This window comes from Pezoporus wallicus, unplaced genomic scaffold (assembly GCF_028554395.1).
Source record: "Pezoporus wallicus isolate ANWC-B61680 ecotype Strahan unplaced genomic scaffold, APGP_CSIRO_Pwel_v1 contig_11903, whole genome shotgun sequence".
Lineage (NCBI taxonomy): Eukaryota > Metazoa > Chordata > Aves > Psittaciformes > Psittacidae > Pezoporus > Pezoporus wallicus.
In genome coordinates, this window is record NW_026638966.1 from 1 (window position 1) to 24,680 (window position 24,680).

General features: G+C 52.4%; 2 protein-coding genes across 2 annotated transcripts; both read right to left on the minus strand.

The window, feature by feature from the left end:
* Window positions 1-3,170: 3,170 nt before the first annotated feature.
* LOC130601402 (dual specificity protein phosphatase 22-A-like) lies at window positions 3,171-15,942 on the minus strand. The gene is given in 6 exon segments (XM_057413464.1): window positions 3,171-3,776; window positions 7,818-7,989; window positions 8,940-9,014; window positions 11,835-11,884; window positions 15,786-15,897; window positions 15,899-15,942. Coding segments are annotated over 6 exon segments (660 nt in total). The 3' UTR covers window positions 3,171-3,569.
* Window positions 15,943-19,987: 4,045 nt separating this feature from the next.
* LOC130601404 (cytochrome c oxidase subunit 4 isoform 1, mitochondrial) lies at window positions 19,988-24,670 on the minus strand. The gene is made up of 5 exons (XM_057413466.1): window positions 24,594-24,670; window positions 23,822-23,901; window positions 22,210-22,377; window positions 21,013-21,144; window positions 19,988-20,252 (listed from the first exon to the last, which is right to left on the minus strand). Exons 2-5 carry the CDS (start codon window positions 23,898-23,900, stop codon window positions 20,116-20,118), a joined length of 516 nt encoding a protein of 171 aa, XP_057269449.1. The 5' UTR covers window position 23,901; window positions 24,594-24,670; the 3' UTR covers window positions 19,988-20,115.
* Between the last annotated feature and the right edge of the window lie 10 nt (window positions 24,671-24,680).

Sequence of the window (24,680 nt, forward strand, 5' to 3'; positions counted from 1 at the left end):
TGGGACGTGGTCAGCGAAGGGGTGGGGCCTCCACGTGTGCGTCGGGGGTCCATCGTGTCCTGCTTGTCCCCCGCTGAGCGCACGGTGCCCGGGGTCGGGCCGGCTCCGCAGGCTCCCATTGATCCCTGCCCAGTCTCAGACCAGTTCCAGACCAGTCTCCCCAGTCCCAGACTGGTCCTTCACCAGTCTGCCATCGATCCAGTGCTAGACCAGTTTCCCCAGTCCCAGAGTTCCCAACCAGTCCATCCCAGCCCCGAGCTGGTTCATCCCCAGTCCGAGATCGTTCCATCCCCAGTCCAAGTTCAGTCCATCCCCAGTCACAGACCAGTCTCCCAGTGCCCAATCAATCCATCCCCAGTCCCCAACTGGTTCATCTGCAGTCCTAGACCTGTCTCCCCAGTCCTAGATCAGACTATCCTCAATCCCAGACCAGTCTCCCCAGTCCCTGGTTGATTTACCCCCAGTCTCAGAGCAGTCTCCCCAGGCCCTGATCAGTCCATATCCCAGAAATTCCCAGTTCCCTCCTGGATCAGCCCCAGCTCCTGGATCAGCTCCAGGTCCAGATCAATCCTTCCCTCACTGCTCCAGCTGGGATCAGAGCCCTGGCAGAGCACGGCAGCCCCAGGCCATCCCCATCATAACTATCTGGGGCTGCTGGATGTGATGGAGAATAAAGGATCCTCTGCAGCCTGACCTCAGAGGGGTTTTTTTTTGGGATTACCAGATTACACACACATTTCTTGGAAGAAAACCATAATTACTCCCATGTGGGTAATAGAAATGGGAAATGTATGGAGCTGCGCAGCTGCTACGATAAAAATAATGATCTAAGGTACACAACCTTTACTGTCATTCCTAACAAATAACATCTGTAATAACCCTTGCTTTTAAACACTCAACTGATCCTAATCAGATCCCCCACACCCCCATAAGATTTGAGGGGAGCCAAAAACTTCTCTTGCAATCAGACATGGTTGGGAGGGTTATTTTGTTTTTTTTTTTACTGAGAAACAAGTTCAGCTTTGCAGGGGGAGCTGCATCTCTGCCCCCCATGGCACCAGTTCTATGCGGGACAGAGACACCCCCAGTTAAAAACGGTTTATTTTGTAGAAGTCATGAGAAATTCAGGATATTTCCAAGGGGAATTGTATAATCCAGCTTCTCCATTGACTAAACGGGACCCTGCTGCCAGCGGGGTGATTTCATCGCCTTTGCCTTCATTCTGGCTTCACAGCTTCATGGGCAGCCTGGAAAGGCAAAATCTCACCTCTGTGGGGTAAGGGGAGTCCCAGTGGGAGGAGAATAAAACAACAACGCCCTTAAAACGGGGGTTTTGGCCGCTCCTGGTGCCGGCCGGCTGGAACGGAGCAGGATGGCAAAGGGAAAAGCGAAACACGCCCTGGGGCAAGCGGCAGAGCCGGGAATTTCTTGTAAACCACTTCCTTGTGTGTGAGCAGCACCATGGGAAGCTCATTTACACTTGAACAGAGCGGTTTCCCCTGCAGCAGAGGCACTTGGCAAAGAGAAGTCAGTGGGGTTTACCTCCTTCGGGGCTTGCCTTCCAGTGCCGAAAGCCCTAAAGCCAACACAGGTGGCACCGATGTAGGCCACAGTGTAAAAATACATATATTTGCCTGGGACACCCTCAAAACTCAGGGGAAATTGGGTTTAGGAGGTGCTGTTTGGGCAATAGGTGCTGCTGTGATGAGGGCACAGGTGATGCTGCATTTTACGGGGAGCATCCCTTGTGATTCCCCAAATCAGGGCGTTTTCCCAGGGGTAACAGCTGCTTTGGGGCTGCAGTTCCTCTGGGAATGTTTGAGCCCTGGATGGCCAGTGGTGGGATGGGAAGGGTGAGGTGACAGAACAGCAGCGCTGCATGGAGGTTATCACACCTACTGCAAATCTAATCCCTGCTTATCACAGATCTCCAATGACTTCCTATTTACACCAGAAACCAACTTTCTTCTCTTTTCCTCTTTTTTTATTTCTTCTCCTATGTGCAAGTTCTATTTTTTTCTGTTTCCTAAAATGATAACAGAGGCATTAAATCCAATATTGACCCAGTTTGCTCAACTTCCCTTCTGTCCACTCCACCAACAGCATTTATGCATTTATGGTCCTTGATCGCATTAATTGCTTTGCTTTCCCATGTGTGCTGCAGGCACAATCCACTGTGTTCTTCCATGCAGAACTGCAGCCAAAGGGACCCTTTCTCAACCTAAAAAGACAGGGAACAGCATTCACAGTCCTTTTTTTCCTGGAATCCTATGTTATGGCTAAACACTGAGTCCTTAAAACGTTTAATTTTGCTGGTGGTTCTCATCAAGAAAATAGGAAACAGGACATAGCAGCATGGCCATGTCAGTCCATCTCCCCATTCCCACCAAAAGCACCACAAATCAAAGCCAACTATCCTTATGGATTTAATCACTCTCCCCTTTATTAGGAGCTTGTCAAGTCTCCCCTGGCACTCTCATACTTAAGTACCCAGAAATTGAGGGAATTTCTGGAAATACTTTGCATGCTTTTTTTTTTTTCCTCAGAATAGATATTTTTGAGAAGCCAAGCAAGGTATTTATAGCAAAAGGCAAAGAAGAGTTAAAGGTTTAAATATAGAAGGGCTGCATCTATGGATTAGGACCTTCCTTGTAGGGTGGATATGAAGACCTTGGCAAAGGAAGCCCACACTTTGGAAAATGATGGGTTTGAGATGAAAAAGGGACAAAGTCACCGTCTTCCAATATTAAACAGGCAGTTAGATAGGGACAGCGTTAAATTGGGCTGAGGGTCAACTGAGTCCAACGGAGCAACCGGCTTCTTTTGCAACCAGGGACATTCAGATTGGGCAGCAGGGGAAGCCCAAACCTGCTCTGGCTGCAGGGATGGAGGCGGTGGGGACTGGAGGCCTCCAGCACAGCTGGATTTCCCCCTTCACTGGGTAAAGAAAGATGCCAGATGGACATGTGCCAAGGATAGGCTGGACCAGGAGGGACATCAGCAGCACAAAGAGCCTCCAGCCCCTTATCCCCATCCCCTGGGTGACAACCAGGGCTCAGCAGCACTTCCACATCCCAGCACTCATCCCTCCGAGGGCTGCATCAGCTTCCAGCTCCTCTGCAAAGCAGGGTACAAGGTGACCACCTATTCTATGACTTATGATGCTATTACATCTCCCCATCTCATCCCACCGTGGCTTTCCAAGGTCTGCATTGGCATCCCTGTTCGCAGCCAAAGGAGCCCTGGGTACCATGCTGCTGGAGAGAGAGATGGGGTTTGCTGCTGCTCTGGGTGATGGGAAAGGGGCTGCGATCCACTGGGAATGGGGAAACAGATCAGATCAAGACACTGCCATTAATTTACTGCCTTGCCATGGGGAACACACAGAGCTGGCAGCCAATGGGATGGTCTGTGAGTCCTGACCCCCCTTGCTCCAACCCTCGAACCACAGCTGAGGTTGGTGCTGGCTGCTTTCTGCCCTAGGCATGAACCCCCAGAGGCACTTGGCAAAGGGAAGACCTGGTTTTCCAAGCCCCGGGGCCAACGTCTGCCTCTGAGCAGCCAGAAGCTTATCTGTTCATCCATCTGCTTCTGCTGGTGCCACCTGCATGGTAGGGGAGCGGGTAGGTGGGAGCTGGAGAGTGGAGCCAGGAGCAATCCCTGCTCCCCAGCTGCTGCTCCTTCTGCCTCTCCTCCTGCTGGGCCAGCAAGCTCTGCAGCTCCTCCTGGTCCTTAAATGGGTTCCTGCCATAGTCACGATGGATCCAAGCACGATACTGCCAGGAAAAAAGGCAAGAGAGGTTGTTAGAGCCATTGGGGGATGAGACACCCCCAGGCGGAGAGATGGGGCTTGCAACAGCAATGCCCACAGCATCCCTGTGAGGCCGGGGCATCCCCAGCCACAACCAGCAAGCAGAAAGGCCCCAGTTTCTTAGGAGCTCACACACCACAACCACATCGTATGAGAGATGCAACAGTTCCCCCCTCAATGAGTGCTTCCCGCATCCCCAGCCCGGCACAGGCAGACCCGGGAAGCTGGCAGCATCCTCACGCCAGCTGCAGCTTTATTTACTTTACATTGCCAAGAAGCTGCTGCTGTTCCCTTGTGTGCCTGAATTCCTGTAAGGAAAGCTTACAGGAACAGCCTCCAGAAGCTGGACTCGCTGCTACAAGCTGCACGGCCAAGTCAGCTCCTGCATGTAGAGGCAGGTTTGTTTGCAAAGCACCTTGTTCCCTGCATTGGTTGAGGGGTACCTCCTGTCCTCCCTTTATCCCTGCATCCAGCTGTAAAGGCTGCAGGAGCATCTCAGTGCCTGGGGATGAGCTGGCGGCAGGATGACATCCAGAGGTGGGTGGGAAGTGAGAGATGGTCCATGGAAATGCTTCCTGCTTCCAAGGGGAATCCAATGGGCTCAGACTGCATCACATGGGAACATGGGCAGGAAGGGGCAGCTCTGCTGGACCCCACCAAGGCTTTGCCATCTTCCTAAGGAGCTGGAAACCAGCTGCTCCAGTGAGCAGGAGTTACTGGGATGAGTGGTAGCAATATATCCAGAAAAGCCCTTAAGGATGGAGGACATGGAGTCGGGAATGTGAAACCTGTGGATGCAAAGGGTCAAGAGAGGGAGCCAGGGTAGCACTGGGACAGGCACAGGGGAACCAGAGGGAGGGGGCAAGCAGCACCCCCAGAGTGAGAGGTCCCTGCAGTGGTTCCAGCTTCCCGGGGTGCCACGGCAGCAACCCATGGCCAGGAGCCATGGAGCTCATGGCAAAGGTGAAGGATGCAGGAAAATGGGATGGCCGGTTCAGCCCCATCCTGCCAGCACTGCTGCAGGCACGGGGACCATGAGCTGAGACTGACCCTGGTGGCATCCGCAGCTCCTGCAGCCAGGGGAAGTCAGCTCAGACAGAGGGGATTTCCACCAGGAATGTCGGGATTTCCTAAATCCACTCCCTCAGATAGTGGGATTCACCACTGCTGCTACACACTTGCCTCCTGCAAGGAGACAGACCCCTTGTTTGGGGTGGACCCTGAGAGCCAGACCTGATTTCTTTGGGAAGTGAGTCCCAAAGGATTTGGGACAGGATTTGAAACATTCCTCCTGTGGAAACCATCCAGAGGGATGAAGCTCCATGGGCAGACCAGCCTGGCCACCAAAGCTCAGCACCCACCAGGACTCAGCACACATCATGTGTCCAGTGGGAGCTGGCTCCCACCATCCAGCAAAAGGAGGGAAGGATCCATTAGGAGAATGGGGAAAACACCCTGCTGCTGCTGCCAGGCATTTCCCTTTAAAGTGAGAGCAAGAACTGGTTACAGCCCATTTCCTCCAGTGCTGACCACTTACCTGCTGCCTTCCTCTTCTCTCTGGAGCCAGGAGCATCCATCCCATGTGGGACAGCACCAGGGTGGGAAGGCAGCCTGGCCATGGTGTGCCAGCACCACAGGGGACAGGCCTGTCAACCAAATGCCCATCTGCACCCTCTCTCACATTCATGCTGTCTTCTCTGTGCTCACTTACTTCCTTTTCTGACCTTACCCATCATGGTGCTGCTGCTCTTGGTCTCTTCCTTCCTTCTTTATCCATTCTGATAAGCACCATTTGCCAGCTTGAAACCACAACTGCATGCTCCATGCACACTTTCCGGCCAGTCCCAGAGAGCATCTTCCCCATTTCTACTTCCCAGGGTCCCATTTGAGGTCCCTGCTCCACATCAAGGAACCTGAGACACTGAGGGATGCTTGTCCAGAGCCCTATGGAGCAGGGTCCCATGAGGATCAACCTGTTCCTCACGGGTTTTAACCACAAGAAATGAGGCTTTTCCTCCTGAGCAGCCTGTCTAGCCCTTATCCATGGCTGCTCCCATGCACTGTGTTTCCAAATTGATGCCTGATGGGATGGCAGCTGGGCTAAATGGGGAAATCCAGCCTCTTCTCTACCCTCATCAAGATCTGAAGCTCTGGTCATGATACCCTTGCTCTTGCATCCTACCTACACACAGAAAACAATCTCAAAGCCACAGGAACAAGGTGCAACCTTCCACAGCCAACACAAGCAAGCCAAATGCTGCTTGGCATGAAGAAAGGGGCAGGACCCATATGGTATCAGGTCCTATGGGCTCCTGGCCATACAAGTGAATACCTACAGCATCCACCACCCCATGGGACCATCGGCTCATCTTCCTCTTGCAAAGGGAGAGGATGCAGGGATGTGCTGGGAGCAGTTGGAGCATCCATCCTGGCTGTTCTCCGTCTCCAAATGCAGCTGAGGGTGAGCAGCACTCCCTGCTCCAGCATCCAGCAGCAGCCCCCTTCCAGGGCCTTCGCAGCTTCCCTCCCACTGCTGGGACCACAGGGAATTCACGGTGTTCCAAGGAAAAGGCAGCTCTTCCTAAACCCCATCTGAGTGCCTCGACCCCTGGCTCTGCCTTTGGTGTCCTCAGGGAAACGCTTGCAAAGCTCCGGGCAAAACCTCGAGGAGATGAAAAAGCAGCATCCAAGGGAAAGGAAGGGGAATGTGGTGCCTGCTGAGCCCAGCCTGGCCTTTGGGGAGCAAGAGACAGCAAACCCCACACCGCAGCCTATGCTGGGACACAGCCAGAGCGTGGGAAGGGCTGGGGACCGGATGGGGGAAGCCCCATAGGGAATCTCCAGCGCCGTGGGTGTTTTGTAATCCCTTGGACCATTCTCTGCCCTCCTCCATGGGTGTTTTTGCAAGGCAGCAATAACGGGTCATGGCTGTGTCCTGCACGTGACAGCGCCAAGGGAATGGGTGACATTTGTGACCATGTCACATGCTGTCCCTGCTTATAGCCTGGGGGACAGAAACCCCCTTGACCCACTCAAAGTGGTCAGTGGGACCATGGGGACACTGCGTGATGCTCATGGCTGCTGTGGATGGGGCGGGCTTTGACTTCAGTGATGGGATCAAGTCTAGGGTTGATGTGGGCTGTGAGATGTCAGGCTGTAGGTTAATCTGTCCTTGCAGAAGTCCATCAGATGCAGTTTTGGACCCTGGTCCTCCACAGAGCCTGAGAGTGGATGGAGAAGCAGGATCCAGTGTGGGAGATCTGCTTTTGAGTGCCTTTCCCTTTGCTTTCAATGGCTTTCTGGGTCAACAGTGCATCCCTGAGCCCTGCAATTAGTGCTGTTGTGATTAAACAAGCCACTGTCACCCCCAGCTGCCAGTATCAGGCTCAGCCCAGCTACATCATCCCGCCCTCACACTGGATGGGGATGCACTCAACCAGGGCTCTTGCTCTCCTTAACCCTGCTGCTCCTCATCATTTGATTGAGCAAAGATGACTTCTCCATCAACACTTGTCACTTGTCTGCCTCTAAAAGCAGTGGATTTGGTGTATGGGAAGCCCAAGCACACCAAGCACATCCCAAAGCTGTTCACAAGAGCATCCCTCCCTCTCCTTTCCCCCTTTTCCACCTCTCACTGTGCTGCATTCCAGGCAACCAGCCCAGCACCCTTGCCGTGGTTCCCAGGGGACATTCTGCTCACCCATCCCTCCTGCTGCATCCTAACCGAGCCCTCAAGAAAAGCACTGGGGGTTAAAGAGCTTTTCTAAGTGCATTCACACAATGTCAAGGCACTCCCTTATTTTTAAGGGTTTTTTTGTTGTTTTTGTATGCAAAACCCCAAAATCCCCAGGTAATAAATAGCACACACAAAGGCCAGCTCAGGCAAACAGCTGGCCCTGCATAGAGCTGCATGCAAAAGAGCCATCCCTGCTTGCAAACCTTGCAGACACGAGTATAAGGGGACATTGCAGACACACACATAAGGGGACATGGATGCGGGATGTACCTCCTGCAGCAAGGTCTCCTCGTACTCCTGCAGCTGCTGCTGGAAGCCGAAGTTGGGGCTCACAAAGGACCTCACGGCCCTGGTAGCGGCCAGGCAGCGCTCCCAGCCCAGCTCGGTCACCGTCATGAGATAAGCCACCAGGACAGTGGTGCTGCGGGATACTCCGGCCAGGCTGGCACGGAGAGAGGGAGCAGTGTCAGGGAGAGGTGTTCCCATCATAGCGATTAACACACGTCATTTGGGATGCATAGGGATGCACGCAACATAGGGCTGCATCTCCCTATGGACGCCCCTTCTCAGTGGGATGCTAGCAGGGCTATGGTGGGGGTAAGGAGCTGCATGGACATAGAGTGCTGCTGGAGGCTGTGAGTAGATGGATTCCCCCATCCCGCCTCTTTGGATGCTCTGGTTTTCTGTGCATGGAGCATACATCGCTCCCTACAACTACCTGAAAGGAGGTTGCAGTGAGGAGGGGTTGATCTCTTCTCCCAGATGAGTGATAGGACAAGAGGAAACGGGCTCAAGCTGTGCCAGGGGAGGTTTAGATTGGATATTAACTCTCTTATCTAACAACTCTCCAATCTAATCTGAATTGAATCTAAGCCAAACTTTTCTACCAACTCATCTTGTTGCTGCTATCCAAGTACCATAGTGGAGATGGCATTCTCACTGTGAAAGTAAGCATGGCTTGCTGTCTCCTTGTTAAATATAGGCTGTAGCTGTGAAAGGCAGCTGACATAGGAATAATCTCTTCACAGAGAGGGTGATCAGGCACTGGAACAGGCATCCTAGGGCACTGGTGGTGTCACCATACTGGAAGTGTTCACATACATGTACATGAGGGCCTCAGTGCCATGGGTTAGTGGTGGCCTTGGCAGTGCTGGCGTAAAGGTTGGACTTGATGACCTTAAAGGTCTTGTCTCACCCGGCTGATTCCATGATTCTGTGATCCCCATGGATCTCAGCAGCAGAAACCTTCCCCTATCACCCTCCCACTGTTCCTTCTCATCTTCCTCCCCACCACAGGTGACACTTGATGCCGAGGACCCTTTCTGGGACCCCATTCCCACCTCCCAGAGGACCGATGCCAAGGGAATGCGATGGGGTTCCGGCAGCTCTCACCAATGGACGAGGCAGGCTCCCCCACTGAGCCGGCATTCATGGATGAACCGGATGCACTCCCTAAAATGCTGCAGCCTGCAAGGAGAGAGACAGGAGGTGAGGATGGGAGGCTCCAAACCACCCCAGCCGCAGCTGTCGCGTGTCCCCCACAACAGGGCTATGGGATGGGAGCAGGGATCCTCCCTCTGCCAAGCAAAGGCAAAGAGGATAATGGTCATCTGCAAGGAAGGAAGTGACCTGAGAGGCTTTCCGGGGCATTTCCTGCCTCCTGAGGGCTTGGGAACAGCAGGATGCTGTCAGCCAAGGCAGGGGAGGGAGACAGCCTCCAGGGAATGCCGTCACCTTATGCCCAAGGGACATGCACATTCCCATGTCAGAGGCTGCCCTGAGCCATTGGCTCACCCCCAATTCCCAAATGATGCCAAAAACACCCAGTACCCTCCAAGGTGAAGATGCTGGTAGGGAAGAAGGCAGGAAAAGTTGGCTCCCAGGGTGCACTGCCTGCAGATCCCAGAATAGTGCAACTCGTTTTTCCTTCTCACCCAAAGAGCACATCCAGCCCCTTCCCACCCATTCCAGGGATGTAGGATTTAGGGCTGCCCGCCACAGACAGCTGCCTACATCCCTGAAAGCACAACCAGCACCCCAGCAAGGCAGAAGCAGCACATTAACCCAAACCAGAGAGTTTCACAGCAAAACAGGGCAGGGAGCCAGGGCTTTCTGCTGCAAAACCCTATGGTGCTCCTCTGCTTCTGACCTGGATGCTTGGCCCTATGGGCAGCACCCATCTCTTTGAAGGTATGGAGACATAGAGAACAGGATAAACAACTCCACATGTGTTGATGAGACAGAGATGGGTGCTTGTGGGAGGGTTATGCAGGGTCTGGTGAGATGCATCCCTCCTGCTCATCACTGGATGGGTTGCTGGACACTGCTGCCAACCCTTCCCAAAGGCAGCGAGCATCTCCAAGAGCCCACACAGAGTTAGGTACTCATCTCCTCAGTGTGTGTTTGCCATAACCTACTCACCCTCGCAGCTGCACTGAGCCCTGTGCCAGTTTTGAGGCAGAAAACCTGATTCTGAGTAACTTGGGCAGCAGTGACTGTCCAGCCCCATAGTCCCAGCTTTATGGGGAGGAGAAGAGGGTCCTTTTGGTGCCTAGCTGGGAGTGCAGGAGCAATCAGCGCTCTGCCACAGCTCTGGACTTCCTCTGGCTCCTCATGACAGGGTGGGTGTCCTCCTGCACAGCCTTCCTGATTTCTCAGAAGCCAAGGCATGAGCTAGCACAGAGCCCAGGGCTCGTTCCCAATGGGGCTCAGAGACAAGGCAGAACCCTCCTAAACCTCCTCCATCCCCGCTAGCCCATCAAAGGGTAAGCTCTTCCCCCTGTTCTACACCTTCAGAAACCAACCAAGGAGGTATTCAGTAACAGGAGGGGGCTCTGCTGGGATGGAAGTCTCCAAAGCTGTGGTCATACTTACAAATATGGAGCTTTTCAGACCTGGATGTTGTCAGTCTATTGCTAATCATGGCCTCCTTAACCACTACAGCAAATGCAGCATCACCATCTGGGTGCCTTTCCCTGCCTAAAGCTTATCCCAGAGCATTTCAGCTTATCCTGACCTGCAGAACATTCCCCAGGGCTGCTGCATGTGGTGCCTACACAGATCCAGGCTCTCCGGATCCCAGTCCTGCATCCTTGGCTTGGACCAACAGGGATGCACAGTGCTTGCACAGATGTGATGCTCTCACCTCCAGCTCCCTCTGCCACCCTCCAGCCCACTCCATGCAAGCAGCATCACTCTCCCACCCCATCCTGGAGGGAGGTGAGCACTTCATCCACCCCATCCATCCTCACCCACCCCACAGGGGCTTTTCCCCCTCCAGGCATAGAAAAGCTCTCTCCATGCTTTCCCAGCCTCAAAGCATGGAATTGGGGCGTGAAGCCAGCAGTGCTGAGAGCCGCAGAGATCCGGAGTCACAAGCATCTCCTCTGCAGGACACAAAGTTCACCAGGATTGTGAAATTCAAGGCATAAACTGGCAAGCAGAAAATAGTTCCTTGAATAAGTCTTCCTTCCGGCAGCCACTCTTTTTTTTCCCCTTCTCCCTTTTTTTCTCTTTCCCTTTTGGTAGATATGCCTCAAACGCAATGAAATGGGAGAAAAAAATAACACCTAAAAAAACCCCATTTCTTGCTGAGGCAGGGTTTTCTTGTAAAGCTCCTCTTTCCGCTCAGCAGGAGCATGAGCCAGCAGAATCCCATCCCGGCACAAGGCTGCTCAGAAGGATGTTGGAAAACCGGTATTTCCACAATGGGGCTCTGTCCAGTCACTTTGCATTAAGATTTGATGCTTTTTAGTTATTGAAGAGGAAAAAAAAATGCCCATTTTCTGGTTGAAGTGCGTGGTTTATGGATGCTAAAGCAGCATCACAGTGCTGCAACCCCCGGTGCCATCACACCCCAGCACCACATCCCATGAAAGCCTGGGGCTTCCTTGCAGCACTTCCCACCAGCTTCATTCTCAGAACATTAGGAGTATCTGTGCTTTGCAGCGTGGGTGAAAAGGATGGTTTAAACAAATATTTTACTTCTCTTTCCAAGGAAAATGTATGGAAGAACACCACAAATCACTGTCTTTCTAATGCTCCAATTCTTAACCTGCCCAGTAGAAAAAATCCCAGATTTCATGGAAAATAGAATGCAAACACACACAGAAACACATTTTAAGCCCTACAAATGCTATTTAACCTGAGAATGAACCACTGCTTCTGTCAAGCTCTGCAACAATACAAAGCTTTTACAGCACAAATTGAACCTTCATCCTGCAGAATCTGAGCTTTTATTGATCAAAAAAGGTCAATACTGAGGAAAAAGGACGGCAAATGACTTACAGGTTTTGACTGGAAGAATCTGAGGCCGAGATACAGAGATAGGTCATGTCCTGCAATATAAAAATGGTTGAAGTAATAGGATAAGTAATAAAATACTTGCAAGAAACACAAAAAAGCCTTAATTTCTCTCTTTTTCCTCTCCCCATATGACCCTTAGGTGAGGAGGAAGCCACAGTGAGGTGTTGGATACCACCACCCTGCTCCCTATGGACAGAGAGAAACACATCCAACCCACCCCAGGGTCTTACCCCCCATTTCATCCCATAGGAGAATCCAGGCCATGGGAAACTGCTACAGGAGCCCCTCAAATCTGAGCCACCCCTCTCCTGGGGCCCCAACCAGCGAGCCCCATGAGGAAGACGTGTATGAACAAGCACTGACGAAGCCCCTCTCATCAATGAGTTATTTCCTGCCAGCCCTTTCTAATACACAATAAATCATCCTGCCGCATGTTGGCGTAGGTCAGATTACTTTCCTTTCCTTAAAACATCGCTTCCTCGAGCCTCCCTGTTCCGAGCTAAAATTAGATCCTTTTCATCTGAGGTTCTTTTTTTTTCCTCTTTTTGTGTTTTTTATTCCCTTTTCTCAGCAAAATAGATGGAAATCCTGACAGACAGAGCCAAAACAGCCGAGCACAGGGATTGCCCCATCTCCAGTGGCATCATAGATTGGTTTGGGTTGCAAAGGAGCTTAAGATCATCCAGTTCCAACCCCCTGCCGTGGGCATAGCTATGGAGAGGTCCCCCTTAGGCTGACCAATCCCATGGGATACCCTCGAGCCCAGGGTAAATTGGGAGGCTGGAAAACCAGGATTATATAAGTAGGGAAGGGGCAGCACGGGATGGGCAAGGGGATATCTCAGTGCTGGAAAGACCCATGCTGTAAGCACAAGCACGGGCAGGAATTCCCATGCATCACATATCTGTCCTATCCACCCTCCCTAGCCCAGTCCCGTGCTCATTCCTGCCACCCTGCAGCCTCTCATGGGATGGGGACAAGGTGGCACTTGCCAGCTCCTCATGGGATGCCAGCGGGCTGCTCCCTGCCTGGAAAAACACTTGGAAAGGCCAGGATAAGGGGAGAAATAGAGCCAGTGTGCTCCTCATCCATGCCTCAGCCAAACTGCGGCTCCTCAGCACACAGGGGATGGTGGATGCAGGCAGGAGCTTGGCAGGTAGAAGGGAACCACGTGTCAGGCAAGGGCATGAGGACCAACAAGCAAACAGCAGCAGGTTTTGTGGGATGATGGATCCCCAAAACGTGGAAATCCACCAATCCTGGCTGTGGATTCCCAAAACCTGGAAATTCATCAATCCTGGCCATGGATCCCCAAAACCTAGGAATCCATCAATTCTGACCATGGATCCCCCAAACCTAGGAATCCATCAGTTCTGACCGTGGATCCCCAAAACCTAGGAATCCATCAATTCTGACCATGGATCCTCAAAACCTAGGAATCCATCAATTCTGACCATGGATCCCCCAAACCTAGGAATCCATCAGTTCTGACCGTGGATCCCCAAAACCTAGGAATCCATCAATTCTGACCATGGATCCCCCAAACCTAGGAATCCATCAGTTCTGCTTGTGGATCGCCAAAACCTGGGAATCCACCAATCCTGGCTGTAGATTCCCAAAACCTGGAAATCCATCAATCCTGACCATGGATCCTCAAAACCTGAAAATCCGCCAATTCTGGCCGTGGATCTCCAAAACCTGGAAATCCATCAGTTCTGTCTGTAGATTCCCAAAACCTGGAAATCCACCAATCCTGGACATGGGTTCCCGAAACCATGCCTGGTACTAACCAAACCTCCCCGCAGCAAGAAGAGCGACCACATAGTCCAAGCCACTGCACCAACCAGTACAGCAGCCAAACCAATCCCACTCTTCCCTGTGCCCCGATCCCTTAACAACTGCCGGGCTCCCAGTGGCTTCCCCTTCCCCATGGTGCCCCCATCCTGCCTTGGGGAGCGGGGCCACTCGTGGGAACAGTGCTGGGGTTTGCGGTTGCGGAGCCGGGGCAGTGATTGACACATTGCTCAACCCACCATGCCTTTCCGGTTCCCCTTTCCTCCCGCCTTGCTCCGTGTTGTAAGTCACCGTGTGGTTTGTTACCCATCTGGCCGTGCCCTGAGCACCGCCAGCACCAGCTGCTGCCCCTTCCCCAGCCTCGAGCCGTTTCTCTGCACCCATTTCATGCAGCCTTCTTCCTCCTCTCTGTGCCCCACTGCACCTTACCCAATGCCTTAGGGAGGAAAGGGCTCAAGCTGATGTTTTGATGGAGCTACCTATCCATTGTGGTCCCAAAGGCTGAGGGGGATCTGCAGTCCCCTTCAACCCCTGCAACGTCTGAGGATGATGGATCCCCGCAGTCACTTTTACCCTCTGCAGTATCCCAGGATCATAAAACCATAGAACAGTTTGGGTTGGAAAGGACCTTAAGATCATCCAGTTCCAACCCCCCTGCCATGGGCAGGGACACCTCACACTAAACCATATCACCCAAGGCTCTGTCCAGCCTGGCCTTGAACACTGCCAGGGATGGAGCATTCACAACCTCCCTGGGCAACCCATTCCAGTGCCTCACCACCCTCACAGTAAAGAACTTCCTCCTTATATCCAGTCTAAACTTCCCCTGTTCAAGTTTGAACCCATCACCCCTTGTCCTATCACTACCGTCCCTAAAGAAGAGTCCCTCCCCAGCATCCCTATAGGCCCCCTTCAGATACTGGAAGGCTGCTCTGAGGTTTCCACGCAGCCTTCCCTTCTCCAGGCTGAACAGCCCCAACTTTCTCAGCCTGTCTTCATACAGGAGGTGCTCCAGTCCCTGATCATCCTCGTGGCCTCCTCTGGACTTGTTCCAACAGTTCCATGTCCTTTTTATGCTGAGGACACCAGAACTGCACACAATGCTCCAGGTGAGGTCTCACAAGAGCAGAGTAGAGGGGCAGGATCACCTCCTTTGACCTGCTGGTCACGCTCCTTTTGATGCAGCCCTGGATACAGTTGGCTTTCTGGGCTGCAAACACACACTGAAGCCAGCTCATGTTCAGTTTCTCATCAACCAACACCCCCAAGTCCTTCTGCTGCTCTAAATCACATCTCTGCCTAACCTGTAGCTGTACCAGTCCCCTTCATCCTCTGCAGCACCCCAGGATGATGGATCCCAACAGTCCCCTTCACCCTCTGCAGCACCTCAGGATGATGGATCCCAACAGTCCCCTTTACCCTCTGCAGCACCCCAGGATGATGGATCCCAACAGTCCCCTTTACCCTCTGCAGCACCCCAGGATGATGGATCCCAACAGTCCCCTTCACCCTCTGCAGCACCTCAGGATGATGGATCCCAACAGTCCCCTTTACCCTCTGCAGCACCCCAGGATGATGGATCCCAACAGACCCATTCATCCTCTGCAGCATCCTTTGCACCTCTGGCACCAACCCTCCCACCTCAGTTTCCCCACCCGTATCCCGAGGGCTCTGCAGAGCTCCGGGCTCAGCGAGGTTTGAGTGGGGACACAAGGACCGGGACCCTTGTTCGGGGGTGCGGCTGGGCTGCTCCGGTCCTGCTGTGCCCCCCCGCTCCTCCCCGTCGGGGCCATTGACGGCCCCGGTGCCGCCATCCGCGGGCCGCCGCCGCCCTCTCGCGGTGCTCCCGGCCCCTCCAGCCCTGCGGCCCCTAAAACCCAAAGAGAGAGGGGCAGTGCCCCCCAAAACACCCGGGTCCCCACCCCAATACCCAAGGCTGAGCCCCTTTGGGTGCAATTCAGCATCAGTGCAAATCAGCGCAAGTCAGTGCAAATCAGTGCAAACCACTGCAAGTCACTGCAAGTCCAGCACTGCTTCTCTGCCCCATGCCAGGAGAACACTGTGTGTGTCCCAATTACACCCTCCCAGTCCCTAACGCCTCTGGAATGGCCCCACAGGCCCCCCAACCGGAGCACTGACCTCCAGCACTGGCTTGGCACTATTGTGGATGGAGAGGATGTGTGTCACCCCGTTCCTCCGCAGGCTCTCATGGTCCTCAGAGTCTGGAAGTGGGAGAAGCACATGAGTTATCTGGGAGATCTGACGGACCAAGCACCCACCAGCACCCCACATCCATCATCCCAAGCCCCTTTGTCCCCCATTCCCACTGCTTTTCACTCTCAGGGGAAGGAGACCAAGCATCACGATGCCCCTCCTTCAAAGCAAAATTCCCCTTGGATGAACTGGATATTCAGCAGACTCCCCCCAAAACCAGATATTATGCTCTTGGAAAAGGCTGTTGTGTCCTCACTGTTGGAGAAAACACAAGCTTCCTGCTCCCTGCAGGGCCCAGCAAGAAAGCCAGGCGTTGTCCCACAGTAAATATTGTCTCAGCAAACACAGGGGAGGTTTCCAACGATGCCGGGGTTTCCCAGTACTCCAGCACTCCCTATGGATATCCATTTCCTGAGCTAGAGTGGCACAGGACCACTTGTGATTGGGATGGGGCTATCTGGGGGATTAGTATCTCTGGATAACGCTGAGGTCCTCAACAGGGAGCAGGCAGAGAGAGCACAGAGGGATTCCTCCAGCCCCATGGATCTCACAGCAACACAGAGGTGGGAACACAGGGAAACACAGGGAAAAGCACTCACCACGGATGTTCCCAAGATAAAGGCCTTTGACAACCTGGGAGGTGACAGAAAGGAGAGAGATTTAATGCAGTGCCAGGCACAGATTGCATCAGACATGGTGGGAGCATCGAACTGCATGTGTGGTACCAGCAGGACCAGAGCACCTGGCACCAACCCCCCCAGGCAATGATAAACCAAGCACCTAATTAATGAATCACCTTCATTAATGAACAGCAAAGCTGATGCCCACTGAAACCACCATTCCAAACCTCTTTAGGAGCACAGAGCTCAGGAAACCTCAGCACATCAATGGAAGGGGCTCGCACAGGGTCCTGTTTTCCCATCAGAAAAGGGCTGAATCAAACAGCTCAGCCCATCCCAGCTCCTCCTTCAAGGTGGGGGTCCAGCAGGGACCCCCCCCTCCCCATCTCCTGCAGGCAAACCAGCCCCGCTGCAGCTGGGATTTATTTATCTATTCTATAGCAACCACCTCTTGCAAACAGTTTCAAAGGTTGCCTCTGTCAGCGACGGATAAATAGGCAAAGGCACAGGCTATTTATAACACCTCTCTGGGCAGGATGCTGCAGTAAGTGCCATCAAGTATGTGGAGCTGGGCAATGACTCACTGCTGCAGCGTTATGGAGGAGAAAAAGGGGCAGCTCAGAGTATTTTTGGGCTGTAAGAGCCCACCAGAGCCATTTACCGAGGCATAGAAAGGAAGAGCTGACCTGTCTGCACCCATCTGGCAGAAGACCCTTGGTTTGAGAGGCTGTAGGAATGGCACTGGGTCACATCCAGCCACCCTCTAATTCAGCTGAACCCCAGCCCATCCATGGGGTGCAAACAGCAAATGCCTGTCACCCAGCATGGCACAAGCTGTTGCCAATAGAAGGGGGACACTGAACCCTTTAGCTCATCAAATCAAAGCAGCACAAACATGTCTGCACCAACCCATCCCCTGGCAAAGGCAGCCTGGGCTCCCCAAGTGGGGTCAGTGGCACCAGAGGGGCTGTAAAAGCCACTCTGTAGGTGAGGCTGCATGCACAGGGCATGAAATGCCAGTGTTAAACCACACCAGAGCCATGCAGAGAGAGTTTGCCCTGATCTGGTCTCACTGTTGTTGTCTCAGGGTCTAATTTTAAACTGAATAACGCACATACCGAACGGTTATTTAAGGACAGCAGCAGAAATCAATCCCCTCTGTCAGCCCTGGAGCTCAGCTGAGGAGCAAGCAGCAGCAAAACATCGCATTCCCCTTTGCTGTGTGTAGCTGCTGGGCACAAACGTGTCCCAGGGGTGGCAGGGGGAGGAAATTCCCCTGCAGGGACCCCATCAGCCCGGGGGATGCTAATGCAACCGCCTTACCACCCAAGGGACAAGCGTATAAAGCTGTACCAGTCTGGTACAGCTACAGCTGTACCGGTCCCCTTCATCCTCTGCAGCATCCCAGGATGATGGATCCCAACAGTCCCCTTCATCCCCTGCAGCATCCTTTGCACCTCCAGCACCCACAGGCACCCAGCAATCACCGTTTGCTTTCTTAGTTGCCTAAGTGCTTGGAGCTTCAAATGGGAATGAGAAAGGGAATATCCAAAGGGCTTTATTTAGAGCATAATGGATGACATGGTCTAAATGGAAGGTGGGCAGGGGGTTGGAACTGGATGAGCTTTAAGGTCTTTTCCAACCCAAACCATTCTATGATCATGGTGGCTCTGAACAAGCATCCCCCTGTGCTGCAGAAGGTCCTGCCTAAGGACAAGCTGGCCACCGTCCCGCTGGCCCCCAGTACCTTGGTCATTCCACTCCCCATGGTTTTCCTGTCCCCAGGATCAGGATTCAGGTGGCTCCTCAGTATCCAAGGCTATCTGCAAACAAACACCCCAAAATCACAGTCAGGACAGTGAGATCCATCACCTCCCAACAGTGCATCCCTCTGCCAAGAGCAGGAGGAAGGGGAACATGTGCCAGGAGAGGAGCATGCAGAGCCCTGGCAAACTCGGCTCACTCACAGGCCATAGGCTGCTCCAGCAGGTCCCTGCGCCGTGCTCTAGGGTGAAAGGGTTGGAGGAGAGTGGCTGCTGCCAGGCAGGGGAGGAGGAAATAAGGATCCAGGGCCATGGTGAGGCTCAGGTTTCTATCCTGGGCTCCATGAGGCTTTCACAACCCTTTAGGGAGAGTGAATGGGAGGTTGTTCCCGGCAGGAATAACTCCCTTGTCACAGAGATGCTTCTGGGCATCATTCTGGCATGCTACAGGCTGGTACAAGACCTGCACTCCATGGGATATCTCTCCCATTCATGCTAATTCATCCCAGCCACAGGAATGAGAGCAGAATGCAGAATAGGGAACTTACCTCAGAAATCAGAGCGTGGCACAAATAACCGGCAGCTAATGGAGCACTGGGGATAAATCCATCTCCCCCTCCCTGCAGGAATGGAGCTAAGAGGAGCTGTAAAGCAGCACTGCTATTCCAGCACATGCTTCAGAACATCCATTTCCAAAGCAGATCTGCCTAGCAGCTTGCTGGCCCCTTCCCAGCTCAGCGCCAGCAGCCTGCCAGAGGCACCAGCTATATGAAGAGCAGAGGAAAGCAAACCACAAGTGTAGCAAAAACCCCGCAGCCATCACCAGGCTGTGATTGTGTCATCCTTGTTACATCCTCCTCAGCGCCCCAGAGATAAGCACTTCACCTAAGGGATGTTTCAGATGTAGGAAAGGGAGCTCATGGCTTAATTCCCATCAAATCATCTCATCTTAAAAACCTCCATCTCTCTGGAAGGGAAAAGCTGGCCAGTCGCAGCACAGCAGGTCACCACATGCAGCTGAGGCCACCCCAGGGTTTCCACCTCAGCTGCTAAACATGCACATGGATTTAAAACCAATGCAGGAAGACAGCAAACTGAAGCTGAAGCTTGCTTTAGTCTTCAGAGGGGTGTTTTTAAGCTGACGGCAGAAGTTGGCCTTCAGAAAGACTAGCCAAAGGGAGAAAGTCAGCAGCTACAGACAGCAAAGCAAAGGCACCACCTTTCTTAGCTCAGGCCCTGGAAATACTAAGCCATGAACCAGAATGTGTCCAACCCACTGTTTAATAAAATTCCATATGCTCCCACTAAACACAGATATTTTCCCTCCCCACTCTGCAGTGATCCCCTCCAAGCACCATCACCTCACACATAAGGCAAGGTGTGGGGTCTAAACCTATTCTTGGCTTAACTAGATGTAGTAATTCCATCTCTTCCTCACATTCCCTTCACAAGGACAGGCAGACGGAGCAGAGCTGCCATCCACCACACCCCCTGCTCTCTTCGACTTGGCCTTTTCAAGCACTGACATGCTATTTTTGGAGTGGTTACGGGATGCAGAGTCTCTGCCGTGGCTGGGATCTGCTTACCTTACATGTAGCTCTGACCTCTGCACAGCAGGATGGCTGGCTGTACCCCAGAGACATTCCCTTGAACACACACCATCTATGATGAGATTACCCAGGAAAGCTCTGCCCCTCAGATTCCCATCACACCACACACATCCATACACCAATAAAAGGACACCTTCAAGTTCACCAGACATTTATTAGCCTCTATGTAGGTGGAGAGGTTGTTCCAGTACACAACAACGACGTCACACATAGGTGATGGAATCATTTCATATTCAAGCAGAACAGGCTGTACTGAGTTGCCTTATTTCTTCCACTCGTTCTTCTCAAAATCCCACTGGGAAGAGATGCCTTCCACGGGATTAACCCTCATGTCCAACATTCTCTTCGTCTGCGCCGACACCCACTCATCGGAGAAGGTGTGCGGAATAGGGCCGTACACTGCAATTCAAAGGCAGGTGGAATCACATTACAATACGAAGCTGGGAACTGAAGTTTCACTAATGAAAAGCTTTTTCCCCCCAAAGCCACAGGTGCCGATCTCCCACACACCATCATCTCTTCAAACCTGCATTCCTTACATCCGAGTCCTGAAGCACTCGGCTCAGGTGGGATTCTCACATCGATTCCCTAGCTGTTTCCGTTCATCTCTAAAGGCTTGTACCAAGACAACAACCCTCTACTTTCACTGCAAGTAGATGAAGCCTCAGGACACAGAACAGCTCATTTAACTGCATGCTCTGCCTTGCGGCAGCTGGAAGGCTCCCCTGGGGGAGCAACGTTGGCTGGGAATGAAGCCAAATGTGGCAGAAACCCAAATGTTTACTACCAAAGCAGCAAGAAGCTTTTCCAACAGCAGGTTTCAGAGAAGGGAAGCTCTGGGATCAGCGGTATCACCGCTCTTTCCCCTCCTTTTCCTCCCACCAAAGCTCTCTCCACCACCTTCACCTCTCAGTGAGTGAGCTTCTTGAATACTCACACTACACCCCTGCTGATCTCCATAAAGAAGATCCAGAACTGAGTTTTCAGAGACTAACAAACAGCAAGTGCCAGGAGGGCACCACCATGGCTGATGTATACACCACAGACTCCCTGGAGTGGCTCACAGCAAATCTCTCATTTCCCATCACTGTTTTCCCCATCAAATATCAACTGATCTTGCTCTTCATTTAAGAGTTAACACCGTACGGTGTTTACTTACTGAAGTGTTTCTGCCAAATGAGGATCAAACCAGTTAAACCGAGAAAGAACAGCACTCCACCAACAACAGTCTTCCATTCGTTTGTTCCTTTCTTCATTTCTGCATAGGTCTCATTAAATTTGATACGATACACTGCAAAAAAAATACAAGTTAAAAGCATCAAACTATTCCTTTCCCTTCTGCTGTGACTTGCAGCCCACATGCCATGCTCCAGAAGGAGGTTACCAAAGCTTAAAGCCAAATCACTTCAACATCGAAAGTGATGTTAAAGAGCTTCTGAATTAGCTGGACTCTCCTGCACCAAAACCAAGGCCCTCGTGCCATGGCGTTGCTTCACCATCACCATATGACTCGCCCCCAGCAGGTTGATGTTTACCTCTATTTTAGAGGTTACTGTAAAGCTGCATTATCAGTCCAAAAAAGGAGGAGGAACAGAGCTCTTCTTCCTCCCCTCCAACTCCCAGCAGTTACTGCAACCAAACCTTCTGAGCACGAATCACTTCAACAGGAGCACTTGTATCTCAGAAGGTTCCTCTCACCTTTGTCACCAAGGTCCAAATGAATTTGACATTCAGAACATCACACTTGGAGCGTACTTATGCATATTACAGACATTCCCAAAGAAGTTTTAAGCCTTCTACCTTTGACAGGAGCAGACACAGAATGTTCTCAAAGCGGGTTCTCACTGGCATACCATGATGTTAGTTTGAAAAGACAATTCAATTTGCAAGTCAAAACACCTGCCTGGCACTTTAATCAGCCAAAATCTGGCAATGCTGAGGTCAGTGGTCATTAACATTCCAATCCCCAGGTTCATTTTTACTCAGCTGGACTAACTACTGCATATTGTTGTAGCGAGGAGATCTGGCTTGTTGAAAGTAGACAGGAATCAAGAAATATAATTATTATTTCCTAGAAAAAGAAGAAATTGCTGGACTTGACCTCAGGTACATAACAGACACAACAGCAGGAATGTGTGACTTTGAAACAGCACCAAGGATCGCAGGAAGACCAAGCACTGACCTCTGCATGTGTAAGCACAAGCAGCTCCACTGGAATTAACAAAGCTCCTCACGGCAGAGCCATCAGGAGGCCCAGGGGTTAGTGGCTGCCCTACCAGGTGTCAGTAATTAACACACAACAGGTTAGATCACTCTATTGGTAGATGTAAGGTGACTTAAAGCCCCCATTACTCACGTTCAACTTTCTCATCAGCAGACAGAGCAGTCCAAGATGCCTTCTCCTTCTCTTTCAGAGCCTGCTGCTGAGCAGAGAGATCCCTCACAAAGGCCACTTCAGGCAGGGGAATATCACGGCGGTCAACATAGGCTGGGAGGCTGAAATCATCCGCTTTGACAACACCAGCTGCACAGGGGAACAGAAGAGACACACAGCTTCTGACTCCTGCACAAGCATCTCTTACTGCTTACAATACAAAAAAAAAACCCAACAGCTCAGTCAAAAAAGTGATGTCAGCTAAAGAATCCAGGAAGGAGAAGACTTCCAGGTGAAGCATTTAAAATGGGTGCTATTTTAAGAGTGAAAGAATAAAGCAGAAGGGGAATATATAAAAAGGTTATACCCTAAATCACCTTATTAATCATAGAATCACAGACTTGTTTGGGTTGTAAGGGATATTAAAGCTCATCCAGTTCCAACCCTGTCCTCAGTTCAGCAACAGAAGTCATTTTTCTCCTTCTTAGTAGCTGGTGCAGTGGTGTGTTTTGGCTTTAGCCTGAGAACACCACAGATAACACCAATGTTTTAGTTGTTGCTATGTAATGCTTACCCAGATCAAGGACTTTTCAGTCTCATGCTCTGCCAGCGAGGAGGGGCACAAGAAGCTGGGAGGAAGCAGAGCCAGGGCACCTGACCCAAAATAACCAAAGGGGTATTCCATGCCACAGCACGTCATGCCCAGTATGGAAACTGGAGAGAGTCACCTGGGAGGCCCAGATCACTGCTCGGGTCAGGCTGGGTATCGATCAGCGGGCGGTGAGCAATTGTGTTGTGCATCACTTGTGTTTGTTTTCCTTTTCCCCTTTTTATATTCTCTGTCCTTGATATTACCTTTATCATTATTATTATTGGTGGTAGCAGTAGCTGTTTGTGTTATACCGTAGTTACTAGACTGTTCTTATCTCAGCCTGTGGGAGTTACACTCTTTCAATTCTCCTCCCTCTCCCTCCGGGAGTGAGGGAAGCAAGCAGCTGCGTGGCTGTGAGTTACCAGTTGGGCTTAAATCACGACAAACCACTTGGGCCACAGGGAGGGACCCCTTCCACTAGAGCAGCTTGCTCCAAGCCCCTGTGTCCAACCTGGCCTTGAGCACTGCCAGGGATGAGGCAGCTGCGGCTTCTCTGGGCACCCTGTGCCAGCGCCTCAGCACCCTCACAGGGAAGAGCTTCTGCCTAAGAGCTCATCTCAGTCTCCCTTCTGGCAGGTTAAAGCCATTCCCCTTGGCCTGTCCCTACATCCCTTCTCCCAAGACACTCTCCAGATTTTCTCCCTTCCGGCACTGGTTGCTGCTCTAACATCTCCCCAGAGCCTTCTCCAGGCTGAACCAGCCCAGTCTCTCAGCCTGTTTCCATCTTCCATCCTGGTTTTTGCCTAGCCCTCAACCTTGCCTGCACCTCCACAATGCCATCTGCTGGCACAGCCTGCTCAGCTCTACCGCCACCAGCCCCACCATCCCTCCTCTATCTCAACAAAAAGCAGCAGCTTTTTGTGTTCTTCCTCTAAACTGCTCCTCCCATTACCCTCACTAAAATACCAAAGCAGTATTCGGTATTTATACAATACCGCCTACCATGTCCATGAGCTCTCAAGCAGATGGAGGTGGAAATGGCTCTCTTCCCAATAAGGTTGAATGCCCTGGAAGCCAACATCCTGTCAGCACAAAACAGCAGTAGGTAAGTCAAGGTGAGGCAAAGACATCAAATGCACAAAGGTGAAATAACGCCGTTTTCCACGAGACTATAAAATAGCCAGACCAGAGGCTTCCTGTCCTTCCAGTACTCGGTTTTCAGGGTCATTCCCTTACTTAAGTGACTGGGATTAAACCTTCCTCTCCCTGTTCCAGTGCCAGCCCTTGTTTAAGTCGGCCCCTCTAAACGCTTTCACCCGGTAACAAATCGTTACTTGGCACAACCCAGGAGCTCGAAACGAGAATCTACACGCACCTCGCATTCACTAAACGCATCCCGCATCCGTTAAACGGCTCAGCACCGCCCAACGTTGGCGCGCCCGCACAAGGACACACGCCCCGCTAACGGTGTATGCCGCAGACCGGCACCGGCGCTGCAGGACACGGTTCTATCACTCCCCCACAACCCCCCAACGCTATCACGATAACGCCCGACACAACGCGACAGCAGAGACACACCGACGCGGGGCCGCGCTGAGGGGCCTTCAAGCGGGGGAGGAGACCGCAGCGCGCAGCGCTCCCCCCATACCCCCCATCCAACCACAACCCCCCCGGGGCGAGAGGGAGCCGCGGGGCGTCCCCGCTGTGCCCCAGTGCCCCCCCTTGTCCCCGGTGTCCCCCCCGTTAGCCCCGGGGCCCGTCGCGGCCCGACGACCTGACACCGTCCTCTACGCCGCGCTGCGACGGAAGAGCCGCCGAACCGGAAGCGCGGCCCCTTCCGAGGGGCTGATGGGATAGCGGC

Excerpts from the sequence above, each read along its gene's own strand:
- LOC130601404 (XM_057413466.1), bottom strand. The coding sequence starts at position 23,900 with ATGTTGGCTTCCAGGGCATTCAACCTTATTGGGAAGAGAGCCATTTCC. Across the intron at positions 22,378-23,821 it reads CTTGAGAGCTCATGGACATG|CTGGTGTTGTCAAAGCGGAT; the intron begins GTAGGCGGTATT and ends TCCCCTGTGCAG. Across the intron at positions 20,253-21,012 it reads CATTTGGCAGAAACACTTCA|TGTACGGCCCTATTCCGCAC; the intron begins GTAAGTAAACAC and ends TTTGAATTGCAG.